The sequence below is a fragment of the Dipodomys ordii genome, unplaced genomic scaffold (assembly GCF_000151885.1).
Source record: "Dipodomys ordii isolate 6190 unplaced genomic scaffold, Dord_2.0 Scaffold100, whole genome shotgun sequence".
In the NCBI taxonomy this organism is placed as follows: Eukaryota; Metazoa; Chordata; class Mammalia; order Rodentia; family Heteromyidae; genus Dipodomys; species Dipodomys ordii.
Genome location: NW_012267316.1, coordinates 705,885 through 725,450, shown reverse-complemented (window position 1 = coordinate 725,450; position 19,566 = coordinate 705,885). Strand labels below are relative to the sequence as shown.

The following is a 19,566-nucleotide window of genomic DNA, read 5'->3' as shown; positions in this document are numbered from 1 at the left end:
ACACACACACACACACACACACATACACACACACACACACAAAGTTCTGGATCCCATTAATACTCTTGGAATACAAATGAAACAGAATGTCAAATAAATAGAAAGCACTCAAGAAACTCAAGTTTTCTTTTTCTTTTTTAATATGCCAGTGCTGGGGCTTGAACTCAGCTCCTGGGTGCTGTATCTTAGGTTTTTCACTCAGTGCTGGGCTGGTGGTCTACCACATAAACCACAGCTCCACTTCTGGCTTTTTGCTGGTTAATTGGAGATAAGTCTCACAAACTTTTCTGCCTGGGTTGACTTTGAACTGAGATAGACAGATCCGAGCTCCTGAGTAGCAACTATTATAGTCATGAGCCACTGGTACCAAGGCAGAGTTGGTGGGAGAAAGTAGGTAGGCCAAGGAGGGCATTTTGAAGCTTTGTCCTCCATTATCCAGATCAGTGTGCACACATCCCTTGCCTGGATACCAGCAGTAGCCCTCAAATAGTCTTCTACTTTTGCCCTCTGCACACAAGTGACAGAGTATTTAAACATAATTCATGTGTCTTCCCTATCTGTGTAAAGCCCTTTAATTATGGAGAGTTCAAGGACCAACTGGGGTAGAAAAAACAGTTCTAAAGAATACTTTCCCATATATGTGAAAAATCAATTCTGCAACATAATCTCCATTATACAGTGAAAACCTGACAGGAAAGGACCACCCACAACTGCCACTTATTTTTCAACTTGCCATTATATTCCATTTGAGTCAGCATAATCTTTATTTCAAAATAGTATTTTTATTATATAAAAATGTAAAAATCCAGCAAAACCAGAAATACGGATATATTTTCCTGGGCTTTCACATTTGTTGATTTTTATTCGCAACCTGTTTTTCAATACAATTTACAACCTTGTCCCCATTTCCAGTCTGATTATACAAGTGCTAAGTGGCAGAAAGTTCTGGAATAAATACATCAAAGAAGGAAAACAAAGCAAAGCTGTGAGACTAAGTTGCATGCAGCAGGTCCTATGAGGGCAGGAGAGGTGTCTGAGAAGTAGAGCAAGATACAGTAACTGTGAAGTGCAGGCTGAAGTTTTCAGTCATCTTTGTCTTTCGCTCCATGTTTGAGGATGCGTGTGAACTCAATGTAATTGAAATTGCCCTTTTTGTCAATAGGGGCTTCTCGGTACAGCTCATCCACCTCCTCATCTGTGAAGCGATCGCCCATGGTTGTCAGCAGCTCCCGCAGGTAATCCTCCTGGATGGTACCTGCATGGCAAAGAAAGGAGTCCTGACTTCTTCGTAGCCCCTCAATGGCTTACTTCTAAATCAAGCCTATCTTACAAATATGTCAGAATATCCATCAACTACATGAAAAGCAATTAGCAATCTAAAGCCACTATATGTGTAACTTTGTCACTGAATTCTAATTGCTTTGAGAATTCTTTATTAAGTTAAGAGGATTTGCTTACACAATTAAGCATGCATTTTCTAGAAGTTAAGAGCTCTTTCAAAGATATAAAGTCAAATAAAAATACAATGGTGGCTGGCCAGCACACAAGGCAGCACTGCAAAAGGCAGGACGAAGAGCTGATGGCTGGGAGAGGGAGTCTGAGAAGGACTTGTGTTGCAAGGCTGAGCAAAGACTAATGATGAAGAAAGGAGAAATAGGCTGAAGGAGGGGAAGAAGCAAAGTGAATAGCTACGCTTTACACATTTAAACTTCCCCTAGAGGTGCACTAAAATGAAGACAAGAACAACATAAAAAAAACCCTCAAAGGTGAGGGATCTAGACTTAAAATGTTCATGCTAGTTGATTACACATTTCAGAGAGATTGTATCTTTAAGAGTATTTTTTCATTGTCTAAGAAAGACCATTTGAGGTCCATAATTCTCCTTTTGTTTTTCAGGAAGCCCAAAGTCAAAATCCAAGGCAAGTAATAATAGAAACTGTAGCTTTATAATGTAAATATGTTATCCTGGCCTTTTTTGAGTGTATTGCCTTATTGGTTGCAAAGTATAATTTATAATTATTCTTTTAAATAAACTTTTATTTCACTAATTCAGTTCATTTCCTAAAGGAGGTTGGGCATAAAGAAAGACACAACATTTACCTGTTGCTTCCTCATCAAAGCAAGCGAAGGCATTTCTGATGACATCCTCAGGGTCTGTGCCATTTAACTTCTCACCAAACATGGTGAGAAACATGGTGAAGTTGATGGGGCCTGGAGCCTCATTCATCATGGCATCCAGGTATGCATCAGTAGGATTCTTCCCTGGAACAATTCACATTTTTACTTTTAAAGACAAAAAACTCATTTCACTATGGAATTATTTCTTTATGTGATCAAATATATTGCAAGGTTATATTAGCTGGGCACCAGTAATCAGTCCTGTAACTCTAGCTACTTGGAAGGAGGCTGAGATTGGGAAGTTTGAGGTTGGAGGCCAACCTGGTGCAAAAGTTTGTGACATTTCCTTCTCAAACTGTCTCAAACATGATAGTGCATACCTGTGATCCCAGGCTACACAGGGAACTGAGGCTGGGTGGATTGTGGTGTCAATTCAAACTGGGCAGTAAAGTCTGCAAGACTCCATGTCCACAAAAGGGAAGCCAGGCATGATGGCACATACCTGCTGATCTCAGTAATGACAAGAAACCTAAAAGTAGTATACTGCAATTCAAGAGCTGCAACTCCGGGGAAATAAAACTAAAAAATAGCTAGTGAGCTGGAGCTGGTCACTCTTGCCTGTAATCACAGCTACTCAGGAGAGGATCTGAGGATCATGGTTCAAAGCTAGCCTAGTAAGAAAGTCTGTGAGCTGCTTATCTTCCACTATAAAAACAAACAAAACAAAAAACCAGTGCACTAGCCTTGAGGGGGGGGGAAAAAAAGAAGCATCCAGGCCCAGAATTCAAGCTCCAGGACAGGCAAGAAAATGTCCCCCCCAGGTAGAAATGTGGCTCAGCAAGCAGTATCACACCAGCCTATCAACCATAAACCCCTAAGTTGAAACCCTTAGTACTGAGGGGAAAAAAGGTTGAAAGTAGTCTTTTAAATAGCTTTCATTAAGAATATTTTAAGGTAGGTCAGTGGTAACAGCACTTGCTTGACACACAGAAGGCCCTAGGTTCTATACCCAGTACCACCAAGAAAACAACAAAAACAACTTTTTGGCAACTTAAAAAAATCTTTGCTACTTCATTATAAAAATAAATTCTGGGGACTAGGGGTATAGTTCAGTGGTAGAAATTTGTCTAACATACTCACAAACCTGAGTTCAATCCCAGAATATCTCTCTCTCTCTCTCACACACACACACACAAACACACAAAGTGAACTCTGGATCAATTTTCTCTACACTATTTTTTCAGTGAAAACCAAATAAACATTAAGAGACATCACATTGTTATATTTTGACTGTTGATTACATATTACAGGTTCATTAGGGAGTCATTTTAACACCAATACTTTTTTTTAAAGTAGTCATATTTCTAATCATGATACACCTGCCCATGAGTTGGTATGCTCTAAAATTTTTATTTACAAATTGGCTATTTAAATTAGAACTGTTAGGTTGATTTGGGATTGATAGCCTTAGTTAATGACATTAAAAAATACTATTAGGTTGTCACATAGTTGCAGTGTTTACACATTTGCAAACTGCTGTCTTGACTATATTGTCTGTAAAGAGAAATCTGAGTCTCAGTTCTGACAGAGAAGACAGTACAGTGATGGGAGAAATCTCCTGGAATAGCCAGTCAAGGTGAGTTTCTGGAGGGTCCCAGGATGTGGGCAAGCAACACTGAACACAGGGTCTGGAAGATTTGGCCTGAATCCTAGTTCTACTGCTAGCAGTGAGGCCTGGGGAGAGATGGTAGAAGGCGGATCCAAACTCCGAGTTCTGAAGATCCTGCACTCAATACCTGCTAAAAGGGACTGGTTGGAGGAATTATCTGAAAGGTCCCTTTCAACATTATTTGTGTAATTCTACAAGAGCATGTTACTCAGATGTTCCTATCGAAACAATCATCTCAAAACCTCACCCAACCAAGTATAATGTAATGACAATCAATTCCAGAATTACAGTTCATATGCAAATTTTAATCTTGGGAATTTAGATAAAATTTAAACACTTATGGTGACATCTATTTCACTGCATTAAAGTCTACCTCATTACACCTACTCAATCTACTTGTATAAGAAGATTCACTGAATGAGTGAAAGTAGCTTTTAAAAATCTGCTTTTCTATTTATAGGTTAAACTAACATTTTGGGGGGATGTAAGGGAGCTGTAATCTAGATGTTTTAAGAGAATTGTACTGTTAAAAAAAAGACAATCCTTTAAAACGCATTGGTTTAAGCTAAGGATCTAATGTAATAGCCTGATTTGAAAGGTAAACATTAGGTCTATTTAAAGGCTTTTTCCAATTGGAAGGCCCCAAAAGAGCCTCCAGTTCCACCATCACTGCTCATCCAAGAAATATTTCTTGACCATGTACTATGAGCAGGGAATAGACCTGAGTGTTCAATGTTTGAAACAGAGATCTATTCCCCCACTTGCTTCAGAGGCTTTCTTCAGTTATGGTTAGCCTCAATAAATACACTTACAAGTACTTTTTTTTTTTTTTTCGGTCATGGGGCTTGAACTCTGGGCCTGCACACTGTCCCTCAGCTCTTCAGCTCAAGGCTAGTGCTCTACCACTTCAGCCACAGCACCACTTCCAGTTTTCTGAGTAGTTTACTGGAAATAAGAGTCTCACAGTCTTTCCTGAACCTCGATCCTTAGATCTCAGCCTCCTGAGTAGCTAGGATTACAGGTGTGAGTTACGGGCACCTGGCTACCAAGTAATTTGAAAACAGTTTTGCTGAAAAGCACTAACTCCTTACATAGATCCACAGACTAGCATCCCTGCCTCCATTCTGTATCTATGGTTTTTTTCTCTTTTTTTTTTAGGGTGAAGGGTACTGGTATTTAGGCTTGAACTCAAGAGTCTGGGTACTGTCCCTTAGCTTTTTTGCTCAATGCTGATATTCTATCACTTAGGCTATCGCTCTACTTCTGGCTTTCTGCTGTTTAATTAGAAGAATCTTATGAATTTTCCTACTTGGGCTGGCTTCAAACTGCAATCCTTATATCTTATTTTTGAGTAGTTAAGATTATAGATAAGAACCACTAGTACCAGCTTTGTATCTGTATCTTTTGGCTCTGAGCCATTCCTCCAGAAGTTACCTGGGAATCTAGAAAGGACTGATTGATAACATCTTTTTAGGAAAGATGGAAAAAATGGCCTCCAAGGAGAGGAACAATGGATCTTTTTCTGGACAGCAATAACAATGTCTCTAGAAACCCTTTCAAAACAAGCACTGAGGTAATGATCCACTTGTGATCTAACTCATAACCAGGACTATTTAGTAATTATGCAGACCTCTTTTCCCACCTGTCCCCAATTCTTTGTCTGTTTAAAGCTAAAGTCTATTCTACACCCCAAAGGTAGCTAACGATGGGCTGCAGTGCTTCCTTTACCTGTGCCCAGACTGTTTTACTCTTTGTCTGCCTTTCACTATTACAAGTTTCCTTATTTGATTTAAGTTTCACATTCAGCTATTTAGAATGGGAAAAACACTGGAAATGTTGTAAAATTTTAAGAACTGAATACAGGTAAAAGATGTATGGGTATTCACTCTACTCAGGGCCCATTTGCCGCTGCTTTTTCTTTTATTCCCTCCTGTAAAATGATGGCTAAAATTCCTTCTTCCTTCTTTTAAAGATCAAAACAAACAGCCACAAAATTCTATAAAGAATAAGTTCATATTTGTATGCCCAAAATAACAAATGGCAATTTATGGCTTTTTAAAAACAAAAACTTCACTCTTTTCTTAATGAAACAAAGTATACATAATATTACAGTCTGATCCCTTGTGTCCCATTTTGAGTAATACACCAAAGGGATTATTGCCACTCCTTTGTTGACAACCTGTCCTCAACCTTTATTAGCTGTAAAATATTACTACCTATAGCTGTTATTTGAACTTCTGATATTTTGCTACCTACTCATTCTTGGCTTTCAACCTAACAGTCCTAAAGTATTTAGCTAGCAAGAACTGAGCCAACCTAGCTACACTAACTGCCTGGTCGTTATTCCTGAAGGCGACCCTTCATGTTTGCAGCAGTCCTAATATGGCATCACCATACTCTGGTATCTCTCCAGAGGCCTTTTGAGACAAGGTAGTATATGTAATTAAAATTTTACAAAATGATTCATAAAGACATGAATTATTTTGGGGAAAAAGCATATAAAATATGTAAAAGTCTACCTAGAGAAGCAAGCATATCATGCAAATCTTCCTTGTCGATGAAACCATCTCTGTTCTGGTCAATCATGTTGAAGGCTTCTTTGAACTCCTGGATCTGGGACTGGTCAAACATAGCAAACACATTGGACGTTGCACGCTGTGGGCGCTTCTTAGTAGTCTTGGTCTTGGCCTTTTTGCTCGACATGGTGACTGTTTAGTTCTGTAGTAAAAAAGGGCCATAAAACAGAATAAATGCCTAAAGAGAGTAAGCAAAAGTATCTTAACATAGAACTATTATGTTAATTAGACAGAAGTAAGTACATATCTAAACTTTATTTTTATTAATTAATTAATTTATTTATTTATTTTGTCAGTCGTGGGGCCTGAACTCTGGGCCTGGGTGCTGTCCCTCAGCTCTTCAGCTCAAGGCTAGTACTCTACTGCTTGAGCCACAGCGCCACTTCTGGCTTCTTCTGCTTATGTGGTGCTGAGGAATCAAACCCAGGAACTCATGCATTCAAGGCAAGCACTCTTCCACTGAGCCACCTTCCCAGCCCTCAACTTTATTTTCAAAAAATGTGTAAAGAGGCTAAAAAGGGAACATAGTTTCCAAGGAATTAGAAAATAGAACTTCCATTGTGGAACATGCCTATAATCCCAGCACTTGGGAGTTTGAGGAAGGAAGACTACAAATAGGCATAAGGCCAGCCTGAACTGGGTCTAACAAAAGGGCAGTGGGGAGAGCTATCATTCTTACATGCATTAAAGAATCTAAGGCAGCTTACCAAATTGAACAGAACTCTTAAAAGATGTACAAATGGGGCTGGGAAGGTGGCTCAGTGGTAGAACGCTTGCCTTGCATGCCTGAAGCCCTGGGTTCGATTCCTCAGCACCACATAAGCAAAAATCCAGAAGTGGCGCTGTGGCTCAAGTGGTAGAGTGCTAGCCTTGAGCTGAAGAGCTGAGGGACAGCACCCAGGCCCAGAGTTCAGGCCCACGACCGGACCCCCCCCACCCCAAAAAAAGATGTACAAACGGCCAACACATACAGGAATAAATGTTTAAAACCCTTAGCCATAAAGGTAATGCAAATCAAAACAACACTGAAAGCCTGGCACTGGTGGTTCATACTTGCCACTCAGGAGGCTGAGATGATCTCAGTTTGAAGCCAGTCCTGGCAGAACAGTCTTTGAAACTCTATTTCCAAATTATCAAGCAAAAAGCAGGGCTAGAGGCGAGGCTCAAGTGGCAGAGAGCAGTCAACCAAGCAAGCTGAGCAAGCAACAGGCCCTGAGTTCAAATACCAGTACAAACTAAAAAATAAACCACAATACTGAGATTCCATCTCATCAAAATTAGAATTCATTGAAGAAAATATGAAGAAATCATGAAGAAAATAAACAACAAATGCAGATAAAGACTGGGGGTATGGGAGAGGGAAAGAAAATACTTTTACCCTAATATGGTGGGAAATGTAAATTCGTTCAGCCAGTATGGAAATCGGCATGGAGGTTCCTCAGAAAGCTAAAAATGGACTATGTGATCTTACTTTACTACTTTAGGGTATATCTCCAAAGAAATGGAAATAAGTAGAAGAGATACTTGTACATCCATGTTTATAGAAGCACTATTAATAATAGCCAAGAGGGAATCAGCTTAGATGATCAACAATGAATCAATGGAGAAAGAAAATGTGGTTACATATATGCAATGGTATATCTACTTTATTCAGCTACGAGGAAGAAAATTATATGGTTTGCAAGAAAAGTGGATAGAACTGAAAAGGTAAGCTGAGTTAAGAAAGGCAAATAGTTAGCCGGTCGCTGGTGGCTCACGCCTGTAATCCTAGCTACTCAGGAGGCTGAGATTTGAGGATCTCGGTTCAAAGCCAGCCCAGGCAGGAGAGACCGTGAGACTCCTATCTCCAATAAACCACCAGAAAACCGGAAGTGGCGCTGTAGCTCAAGTGGTAGAGTGCTCGCCTTGAGCTGAAGAGCCAAGGCACAGCGTCCAAGCCCAGAGTTCAAGCCCCATGACCAACCCGCCCCCAAAAAAAGGCAAATTGTTTTCACTCATATAAATTTAGACTTAAAAATTATAATACAACCTGACTATATAAAAGAGGGCCTGTTTAAGGGGTCCAGCAGAAGGGGAGGAAGGATGTAATAGGCTGAATATTATAGAAGAATATTATATATATAATATACATATAATATATAGTACATTATGTTATATATATATAAATAAATAAAAATAGCATGATGAAACCCACTGAAAACTGCTACATAGGAGTGTGGAGGATAGAAAGGAGTGATAATAGGTTGGGTGTGTTTGATCAAAGAACATTTTATGCATGTCATAAATATTACAGAGAAAATCGTTTGTATGATTAATTTATGCTAATAAAAGTGCTAAAATAAAAACTAAGATTGCTTAAAGAGAGCATTGGCCTTTGCCATTGGCTTGTGGGAGGTTCTATCTCTAGGTTCATGCAATGAACCTGCCTGAATATCTGCAGTCTTGTGTCATACCACATAGTGAAACAATGAACTACAGCGGGAGATCTGGACCACTGTGCTGAAGACTGAGGTCAGTCACAGAGGCAGTTGGCTGTATCTGTATGATGGAGCTCCAATAAAACCAGTCTCCCACTGGCAACCTTCTGCATATTGTCACACATTGGTGGGTGGAGCTATCACTGTCCATGACTTCTCTGGGGACAACTGAAGCTCTGCCTCTGGCACCCTCCTGGACTCTGCCCCACAGGGATCTTCGCTTAGTCTGCACCTTTTCACTGAAATTACTTGTGAACATACAACAGTCAGTGAGTTCTGAGTCCTGGCAGATTATTGAACCTGCAAATAGTCCTGGGGACACTCAAACTTGCCACTGGTGTCAGAGTGAGAACAGTCTTGAGGATGCTCTCTATTCTCTGCAGGCCAAGTCAGCAGCAAAAGTCAGGGCAAAGGGATTTTGGAGATGAGTTTTTAGACCCACTTTCTATACAGTTTGCTTCTTTTACTTCAATCTTTTAAAATATACTCTGTGCAGGGGTGTGCAATGCTTTTCCTGGCACATGACTGGATAGACACATATGTTTCTCATACTGCTTCTTGTTGGCTGCCTGAAGCCATCTGCCTGTATTGAGAATTTTGTATGGCTCACAAATGATCTAATGAATATACAATTGTCTCTTGGCAGAAAGAGTTCCCCAGGCCTGCTACAGGGTGCTTTGAAGCTAGGCTTTGTGGTGTAGTTGTGAAGTACATAGGCCTTTTAAAATCTTTCAACATTCCATCCAACTCTTTGCCCTCTCCACATACTTGTCCTCAAAATTTTCCTTCTTCCAGTAACTTAGCTTATTTGACTTTATGCTGAAAGTTAAATCAGAGAGGAAATACCGACTGTTTTTTATTTTCTTCTTTTTTAATACTAATCGCATGCCTCACGCATGCTAAGAGGATACCCCATCAGAGAGCTAACTCCCAGCTCCCCTTGACTATACTCAAATTCTTCTCATTCCAAAACTGTTAGATTAAGCTTTTTTTCATGTGAATAATTCTATTATTTCACAAGAATGATTCTACTACCTTCAGGATATATAAGCCTGAAAGCAAGAGAATTGGTTCTCATTGCAATTTACTTTTGTAATATTTATTACAAACCCCTCTAAAGAGTAATTTTTTATTTAAACAAATACTACACGTAGACATTTAAAAATTTTAATCTGTTTTCCAAGGAACCAATGACAAAAAGGAGATTAAACATGTAAGGACTTTACCAAGGGCAATGCCTATGGAGAAAATGGGAAAATAACCCTGTTAAGAAAAACCAAACATAAAACGATACAAAAAACAAGGCAAGCCCTCAGATGCTGGATCAAGTCTGACCCCTCAAGGAAGGAAAAAGGAAAGAAGCTTGACAGATGAGATGTAAGAGCTACTCATGAATTGGCTCTGGTCAAAGTAGGTTACAAGCAAACAGCTCAATAGAGAAATACTTTAATTTCTTCTAAAGACAGTTAGGCGAACTGTTACTTTTTGTTTGAAACAAAGTCTTACTACATAGCTTAGACTGGAACTGAAGATCCTTATGCTTCTGCCTCCCAAGTGCTGGGATCACAGGCATGGTACTTTTAAAAAGAATTTAGGCTGGAGGTGTACACTTGTCTATTGTTGAGTGATGCCCTGGTTTCTACGCCCAGAAGTTCACACATGCACACATCACTTTTTAAAATCTATGTGATACCTATAAAAACTTATATACCCAGAGTAAAATATGAGTTGAAAGCAAGACACAGTTGTAAGAAAATTACCACTAAAGAGAAATCCTAGTTGGGTACTGGTGTCTCACGCCTGTAATCCTACCCAGGAGGCTGAGATCTGAGGATCACGGTTCATAGCCAGCCCGGGCAGGAAAATCCATGAGACTCTTATCTCCAATAAACCACCAGAAAACCAGAAGTAGCACTGTGGCTCAGTGGTAGAGCACTAGCCTTGAGCTGAAGAGCGCAGGAACAGTGCCCAAACGAGAAAACTCTAGTCCAGAACAAACTGGCCCTTTTTTTCCTTTTTTCAGGTCCATCCATATCTTGCCTTTCTCACTGCTCACTCATCATAACCTGGCATTTTTTTATCCACTGCTTTCCAAACATCAGTCCATTCTGAGCCTTCTTAGATCTAGTGTTTACTATGTTGGATATTTCATCCTTCTTTTCTTCTACACTTAGTAACTCTTGGCCTGGTAACACTAGAGTTATAGGAATAACAGAAAGGTAACAAAAAGTCCAACCTTGAAGGTCGTATACTTTAATTAATGAAGGTTACTCTGAAGTGATGAAAAGACTCGTTAATGTAAAATGCTGTACTCTACTTACTCATTCTCAGTTCTCCAGTTTCTATGTCTGGCCTTCCTCTATTTGCTTAAGACTTGGATCTATGTTCAAATACTCACTTGTCTATCGTGTTCTGGCAGGACATGCACATGGCTTAAGTTCTTTTCACTATTTGCTTTCCTTGATGCTTTTCTCACCAGCTTTCACTGTTCTGGCAACACCTACAACTTTCCAAGTCTGTACCTTGAGACCTGACCTTAACCTTGAGATCTGAACTCAAATATCCAACCATCTATGAAAGGCAGACCCTCCAAAACCAACACACAGAAAGCTGAATGATTTCTTCCCTTCTAAATGTTTTCAGCTCTCCCACCTTACTCTACTCAATATCAACTGTACACTCTCTTAGCCAGAGTTTAGGAGTCATTCTCCACAAATCTCCCCCCAACGAATCCAGTCCTGCCTCTTAAACATGTCTCGTATTTCTTCACCTTTATATCTCTATCACTATCCTAACCCAGTCTGAATAATTTTTTGTGTAATATTTTTGGTTTTTGAGATTGAGACACATTCTGACTTTAAAGCCTAGGCTGGCCTCCAACTCATAATTCTTCTTCCACTTCAGTGCTGGGATTACAGGCATGCACTGCCATGTAAGAACTTTTGTGTAGACTTTTTTTTTTTTTTGCTTCTACTTCAGTCTTCCTGCCTTCTGATTCCCCCCAAACTCCTGTTCATATCTAGCCAGCAGGTTCTAAAACACGAATATGGCCTCCATCATTCCTCAATTTCTTTTGCCTCTCTACTTCCTAAAGAATAACAAAAAAGTTTTAAAGAATGGCACATGGGTAATGCTTTACCTACTCTAGCATAGCCTTTGTAGCTTCCTTTCTAGCCATTTACTGCTTGGTATTTTTCTTTGAACAACATCAAGGCACCAGGTAATTTCTTACCTAATATACTTGGTTCTTGCTATTTTTCCAGCTTGAAATGCCCTGGTCCACTTCTTGCCTTACAAGCAAGGAGAGAACTAAATGTCTACACATTCTTATAGCTACTAGCGTTCATTCAGTGACCCATGTGCCCAGCATAAATGCAATAAATGAAACATGACTGCCTCACAAATGGAGAAGTTGAAGATCAAGGATAAGTAACTTTCCCAAGGTCATCTAGTGATAAAGCTAGGATCCAAATCCCATTTGTTATGCGTTATTTCTAACTACATACTTTCTACTTCATAATAATTTGTTCTAGGGCTGGGAAGGTGGCTCAGTGGTAGAGTGCTTGCCTTGCATGCATGAGGCCCTAGGTTCAATTCCTCAGCACCACATAAGCAAAAAGAAAAAAGCCGGAAGTGGCACTGTGGCTCAAGCGGTAGAGCACTAGCCTTGAGCTGAGGAGCTGAGGGACAGCGCCCAGGCCCAGAGTTCAGGCCCCACGACCAGACCCAAAAAAAAAAAATTGTTCTAGCTTTATAGCACAAAATTTCTATTTTTTCAAAGCTATCAATATAATCAAAACACTGATTCTGAACAGCTACTCTCATCTAAATTCAAACTGATATTTAAGTTAAAACTATACTGAATGAACTATTGTGCACAACAGGATTGCACAGAAAGTGACTATAATTCTCCCCTTCTTTTTCTGTAGTACTGGTGATTGAACCTGAGGATTTGTACATGTTAGGCAAGCACTCTACCACTGGTCTACATCCCTGGCCCTGGTAATATTTTCTGTCAGTCATAATTTTACTTTGAAACCTTTACCAAGGACTGATCAATCATTAATGCTTAATCTGTAAATATTAAAAAAAAACCCAAGCTTACCCTTAAAGATGAAAATACCCATATATAACACACCATATCAAGTATTGAATTACCCTTAATAGCAATAAAAACTCCTTTTGCTTTCTCCTCAAAATGTTTTATTTCTATACATTTCTAACATAAAGAGAACAAAAGGCTCACTGAAGTTATTTCAAGTTTGATATAGGTACACTGGTAATATAAATGGTGTCAACTGAAAAGTTTGTTATGCCACCAACAGGGCTGATATGAAAATCAAGACATGGACATAGCAGTTATTAGTAAGCGAAAATTGTCTGTGAACTTCATCTGGCCTTTCAGGCTTTCTCAGAAGCCTGAGAAAAATGTTCCTGTAGTACATTCTCAGCTGCCTATGCCTCCTCCTTCAAAACTGCTTTGAAGTCTTACATCAGTAAGCTATCATCATATGACAATTAAGTATGGTTCTTACAGCAGTTAGCTGCAACTGAACTTCCAAGAATCATTTTGGAAGTTAAAAAAAAAAGCCTGGGTTTTAGTCTAGCATAACTTCAGTTTTATTTCGGATGAACTTCAAAAACTGGAGCCTAGGAACTTTAAAATATACCAGGCACTTGGTACCAGATTACTCACACATGTAATCTAAAGATACAGGCTGAGATCAGAAGATCCAGGTTGGAAGCCAGCCCAGGCAGGATAGTCTAGGAGACTCTTATCTCCAATTAACAGCAAATTGCCCTAAGTAGAGCTTTGGCTCAAGTGGCAGAGCACCAGCCATGAGTAAAAAAGTGCCGAGACAGTACCCAGACCCTGAGTTCAAGCCTAAGTACCTGTACAACATAAAAAATAAAATATTGCCAGGTGCTTGTGGCTCATGTCTATAACCTTAGCTACTCAGGACACTAAGATATGAGTCATAGTTCAAAGTCAGCTGGGGCAGGAAAGTGAGGTTCTTATCTCCAATTGACTCTTAGAGTTGTGCCTTAAGTAATAGTGTCCAGCCTTGAGCAAAAAAGCAAAGGAACAGTGCCTAGGCCTTGAGTTCAAGCTCCAGTACACACACAAAAAGTAAGTAAAATAAAATGCATCAGACAACTGTAATGCACAGTGAAGGATGAAAACCACTTAGATTATATTGGCTGTTCATGCTTCCAGGTCCCCCTAGCTCTTCAGTGTTTGCCATGGATTAGTGATGGGCTCAAGTTATAGGTTCTAATTCCAGTTCTGTCAATTCAGCTGTATGGCTTTTAGTCACTTTAGCTATCCTAGCCTCATTTTCCTTACTCTTGTAAGAGTTAAACAAGCCACAGACTGGCAACTATCAAACTATATGCAGTCTGTAGGGAGGTTCATTTAGTCTTCTAAGGGATGACCTTTAAAATGACTAAAAAAAAATTGAACTAGTTTGCCAATATCTAAAAGACCATTTTCCAGAAGAAACTAAAATTCAGACATCTTGAGGAACTGTATGATAAAGTATCACATGACAAGCATCACCAAATTCCTGCAATGATGACTCATTCAATGAGTTCTACAAACTCCCTACACCAACTTGTCCCGTTTGGTATAAATTGATATTACCTGTCCAGCCCAAGAGAAAGGAACCTGCCTGTTCCTTTTGCCAAGGTGAGGAGATGGCCCTCAAGTCTCATGTCCTTTTGCAGTCCCCTAACAGTTAAATGGGTAAGCCTGTGTATCCAACAGGACACTGAAATGAAAGGATATGACTTCATCACAATGCACATTGAAGCTGAAGCTCTGCCTTGCTTTTTCTTCGATCACTCAGTCCACAGGAGTTAGCACCACCTCAGGAGGATACTCAGCTCGATGGAGAGGGCTATGTGGCAGGGAACTGAGGCCTTCTGTCAATGGTCAGCACTCACTGGCCAGCCAGGTGGGCCAGCCAACCTACAGGCTACTTCTTCAGGTGATGGCTACCCAAACTGACAGATAAAGACTGCAACTTAGTGGAAGGCCCTGTGCCAGAGCTACCCACCTAAGCTGCTCAGAAATTCCTCGCCCTCAAAAACTGTGTATTACTTTCTTAGATGCTAAGTTTAGAAGCAATTTGTTCTGTATCAATAGAATGCTAGCAACTCACTCTTCCCTTGACCTCTTTAATGTTAAAATAGGACAATGCTTTTACTTCAGAATATTAGAAAGTTAAAAGGGACCACAGTCAAGTCTGTACTGGATAATGAATTTTTATATTTCTGGATAGAAAATTTAACTCCTTTGCAATTTCCAGCTAAATCTGATATTTTCCTGTTTTTTCATTTTGAACAGGGTCTCATTTTGTAGCTCAGGCTGTCCTCAATCTCAATCCTCCTGTCTCAGCCTCTCAGTACTGGAATTACAGGCATGTACTGCCATGCCAGGTTCTGCAGGTTCTTCTTGTTTCCTAATTGAAGCCTTCAGAGTTCTGTCCTTGAATGTTTCTTAAATAGAGGTTGAAAACTGGTTGCATAGAGGTATCACTCAAAAAAAAAAATAGGTAATTAGGGAGGGGAGAAAGGTGGAGTCAGTCCCGAACAGAAAAAAAAGAGTGGTAAAGAATTCATGTTTTAGCCCACCTATAGTAGAATGGCAGTTGAGATGCCCAGAGGACAGGATGCTCAGGTGTCTTGTTAAACATGGCTGGCTTATGTTAGCAAAGACACCAAGTGCAGCCCTGTGAGAGTGAAGAGTTCTCAATGCACAGAAAGCATAGCGTAGTTCTCAGGCTAAAACCTAAGGTCTTTTATTCAATATACTCTTCCCCAGGATCTATCAGAACCTTAAGAATTTCTCATAGGTTCCCATGGTTATTATAGTTGAGATTGTTTCTTCTAATTATGTGGACCAAATGACAGGATATAAGAACAACAATCTGAAAACAGCAATGCTAAGAAAATTTATATATAACCAATTAAACATACTTCACAAAATTGACTTTACATAATGATATAATTGTTTTTGTGTTTTTACATTTAAGCAAAACAAAGAGTCAGTTCCATTAGTTACTATTTTATTGTGCTGGTACAACCCAGGGCCTGTACCCTCATTTAGCTTTTTCTTCTCAAGGCTGGTGCTCTACTACTGAAAAAACACCTCCACTTCTAGCTTTTTGATGGCTAACTGGAGTCTCTCAGATGTGTCTGCCAAGGCTGGCTTTAAGCCTCAAACCTCAGATCTCAGCTTCCCGAGTAGCCAGGGTTACAGGTGTGAGCCATTCATGCCTGGCAGTTATATTATTATTCTATTAAGTATGCAACTTTTTCTAAAAGAGAGAGTTAATTTTTTTCTTTCTTTCTTTTTGATGGTACTGAAGATCAGTTCAAAATACACCCCCAACCCTTCAATCATGTTTTACTGCTAAGTAGTATTATGCTGCCATGCAACTTAAAAATGCATTTTTATGGCCTTTTGCTTTTACAAGTTGGATGGAAGGTGTAGTGGAGTTCCTTGTTCATGGCAGGTGCTCAGTAAATACTACCTATTTAAGGAAATACACACATGCATTCATTACAAGCTAAGTCCTGGACCTGAATTCCAAGGCAAGGCTTTTCTCTATAGTTTTCCAGTAGGCCAGAAAACTCCATTTTTCTTCTTCTCAAGAGATCTTAACACCACCTAACAGATATCCCTTGTTCGATACCAGAAAACAACATGACTAACCCCAGGCAATAATTGAGTATGAAAGGCGTGCAGCACTAGCGAAGCATTTCTAAGCAAAAGAATCTCTAAGCAATATATAGTCTAATATATGTTTAATATTGTAAGCATTATATAGTCTAACTACATCTAATCCTCACAATATAGGTACTAATTCTCTCCATTTCTCAGTAGAGGAAATTAGGGTAAAAAGAATAAACAACATAGCACATAGCTAGAAAATGGTAGTGCTTACAGCTAAGATCTCAGGAAGTGAGCTGCAGAGCTCATATACTACTCATTTTTCTCGTTCCCTTATCTGACTACGGAAGGTTCCTCCAAAAGAATGTATAATTTCATTATACATCCCTATAATTTTATTAAGAAGGAAATTAACTCCCAGGAGAGAAAACAGGAGTTCACACCACACCCACAGTTTGCTCAGAGGAACTTGGTCCTGGGATAAAAGGCCAATTTGTCTGGTTTACAGGTTCATTCACTTTCCTCTAAAAATCTTCTCTTCTTCTAAAAGTATCTACATTCATACAACTCCCCTCTCCTCTATTAAGATTCAGGGCATATAAGCTTCTGTATTCTGGGTTACTGAGTATTCACCTTCCTCCTTTTTCCTCACAATAAATCTTGTATGCCCTTTCTCCTGTTAGTAGACTGCCAGTTTATTTCAGCAGACTCACCAAACCTTTGGAGGGTGGAAAGTGCACTTTGCCCTTTGGAATTACAAAAATCCCCTTCAAAAATGTTGGCTAACGGGGTATAATGAAACACATTCCTAGATATCTGGTGTCCTTTCATCTTGGGAGAATAGAGAAACCAGGCCCATTTCACAGCTCTAAACCCCTTCCTTCCTCCCTCCCTCTCTCCCCCCCTCCCTCCCTCCCTTCCTTTCTTCCTGTCATGGGGCCTGAACTCTGGGCCTAGGTACTGTCCCTCAGCTCTTCAGCTCAAGGCTAGCACTCTACCACTTGAGCCACAGTGCAACTTCTGACTTTTTCTGCTTATGTGGTGCTGAGGAATCCAACCCAGGGCCTCATGCATGCAAGGCAAGCACTCTACCACTGAGCTACCTTCCCAGCCCAATCCTCATCATTTCTACCTATGGAGACCCTCATCTGGGCATCTGTCCTGCAACAGTTCATCTTGTCCAAACTCACTCTCATTAAAGCAATCTCATTCAAGCATAAATAAATACTGAGTCAGCCACCCTAGGCGTTGCTCATTTTACAGAGCTGAAACATACAAAAGGCTATGCAGTTATAATGTCTAGGAGGATCCCCTGGGACTAAGAGAAAAATTATGGATATCATATGAATTGTTCAAGTGACTCTGGGCAAATTACATCACCTGAGTATCAATTTCACCACTGTAAATGAGAGGGTTCCATGAGATAATCTATAAGGCTGTACTGAATTCTAAAACACTCTTACCAAAGGGCAATTTGAAATCTATATAAAACAAAAGCTATTACATTAGTCTAAAGACTGCTTTCTTCAGGTTACTCCTTTATTAAAGAAACCAATTACCCTAAGTCTGTTACATCACGTTAAATTTCTTGTCATGCTTCCAAGACACCCATAGTAAGACCACACTTGTCTAACATTTTATTTTGGTACAGAAACTCTAACCCAGGGCTTTGCATACAAGTGCTCTGCCCTACCTACCTATTCATATTTCCAACTATTATTCTTTGTATTTGTACTCCATTCAGGTTGGTCTCTCCACTGTCTTCACAGGATTCAATTCCCACCTTTAGAACTTTTGCCCTAGTTACCTGCAACCAAAGATCCAGCCAGAAACATCAAGTTCTCCCTCCCAATCAATCCAAGGACTTCAACGAGGTCACGATTTTTTTCCATAGAAGCCTTTCAGAGTTAACTGTCTTTTTCCTCACTCAACAAGCGTGAACTAAATATCTGAAAGTCACAAGCTCAAGTTATGGAAATTACTCTTCACAGGTTAAGTTTACGGTACTAGGAACCGGTTCTCCAACAGTTTCCTCAGACACTCCACCTTAGGCAAGGTCCATGCACCAGTGGGCTCCCGCACCCCGCGGGGCATTTAGCACAGCGTGGGGCACGGACCCGTGGCTGCACACGGACACACGCGATCGGCCTTAACCTATGCCCACCGAGGGAGAGGAGGGCCCTGGAGGACGGGGCGAGGAGAAGGCCGGGCACCAGGTGTGCGAGGTCATCAGGTGACGCAGGCCCACACCTGGCGCGGCCGGGGACATCGCCACCTCTCCAGCGCCCAGCCCGTCGCTTTTGGGGCGGAGGCCAGGCCCTTCCCGCGGCCGACCCTCCTCCCTCCCTTCACCTCTAATCCGGCGCCCACGGCTCAGCCAACCCCACGGGTGCGGGCGGAGCCAGGGTGCGGGAGGGCAGCGCGAGGGGGCGCGGCGCGAGGGGGCGGATGCGGCCCCCGGGGTGCCGCGCGCCACTCACCCGGGGCCAGACACCAGCTTCGGGGCAGCTCCGCGCGACTGGACTCGCGTCGGCGACGAACGCTGGGCTGTGGCCGGACAGCGGCGGCACCGGTACTTCCGGCCTTGGGAGGCGCACCGGAAGTTGCGCCGGAAGCCAGGTCCAACCCGGAAAGGGGGTGCGGTGGCGCCCAAGCGAAGATTCGGGTGTCGGTCGAGGAGCGGGGATGCCCAGGCAGAACCCACGCAGCCTGCGTGCGCCGGGGCCATGTTTTCTTTGTAGGTCCTGGCTCGGGTCTGCAAGAGTGCAAGAGCTCCTCCCGCGAGGGCTCCGGCCTACCCTGCCGGCCCACTCACCATCTCCCCGCGGCCCTTCCGCATTCCCGGCCCGGGGGCGGGGCGGGGCGGGGCGGGCCTGGCCCGCGGGAGGCACTGCCCTGCGCCCTGACCCTGGGGGGCCCGGCCCTGGCCCGCGGGAGGCACTGCCCTGGGCCCTGACCCTGGGGGGCCCGGCCCCGGCCCGCGGGAGGCACTGCCCTGCACCCTGACCCTGGGGGGCCTGCATCTGTTATGGTTTTGGAGTCCCCTGG

The 19,566-nt window shown here is 41.5% G+C and overlaps 1 protein-coding gene across 1 annotated transcript; it reads right to left on the bottom strand.

Annotated features, from left to right (window-relative positions):
• Positions 1–739: 739 nt before the first annotated feature.
• LOC105993818 (myosin regulatory light chain 12B) lies at positions 740–19,118 on the bottom strand. The gene is made up of 4 exons (XM_013027183.1): positions 18,999–19,118; positions 6,307–6,505; positions 2,101–2,262; positions 740–1,255 (listed from the first exon to the last, which is right to left on the bottom strand). Exons 2-4 carry the CDS (start codon positions 6,488–6,490, stop codon positions 1,083–1,085), a joined length of 519 nt encoding a protein of 172 aa, XP_012882637.1. The 5' UTR covers positions 6,491–6,505; positions 18,999–19,118; the 3' UTR covers positions 740–1,082.
• Between the last annotated feature and the right edge of the window lie 448 nt (positions 19,119–19,566).

Bases quoted from the DNA above. Each gene is read 5' to 3' on its own strand.
- LOC105993818 (XM_013027183.1), bottom strand. From the start codon at position 6,490: ATGTCGAGCAAAAAGGCCAAGACCAAGACTACTAAGAAGCGCCCACAG. The intron at 2,263-6,306 runs GTAGACTTTTAC...GAATTGTTCCAG, and splicing joins TGATATGCTTGCTTCTCTAG to GGAAGAATCCTACTGATGCA. The intron at 1,256-2,100 runs GTAAATGTTGTG...TTTGCCATGCAG, and splicing joins CTTTGATGAGGAAGCAACAG to GTACCATCCAGGAGGATTAC.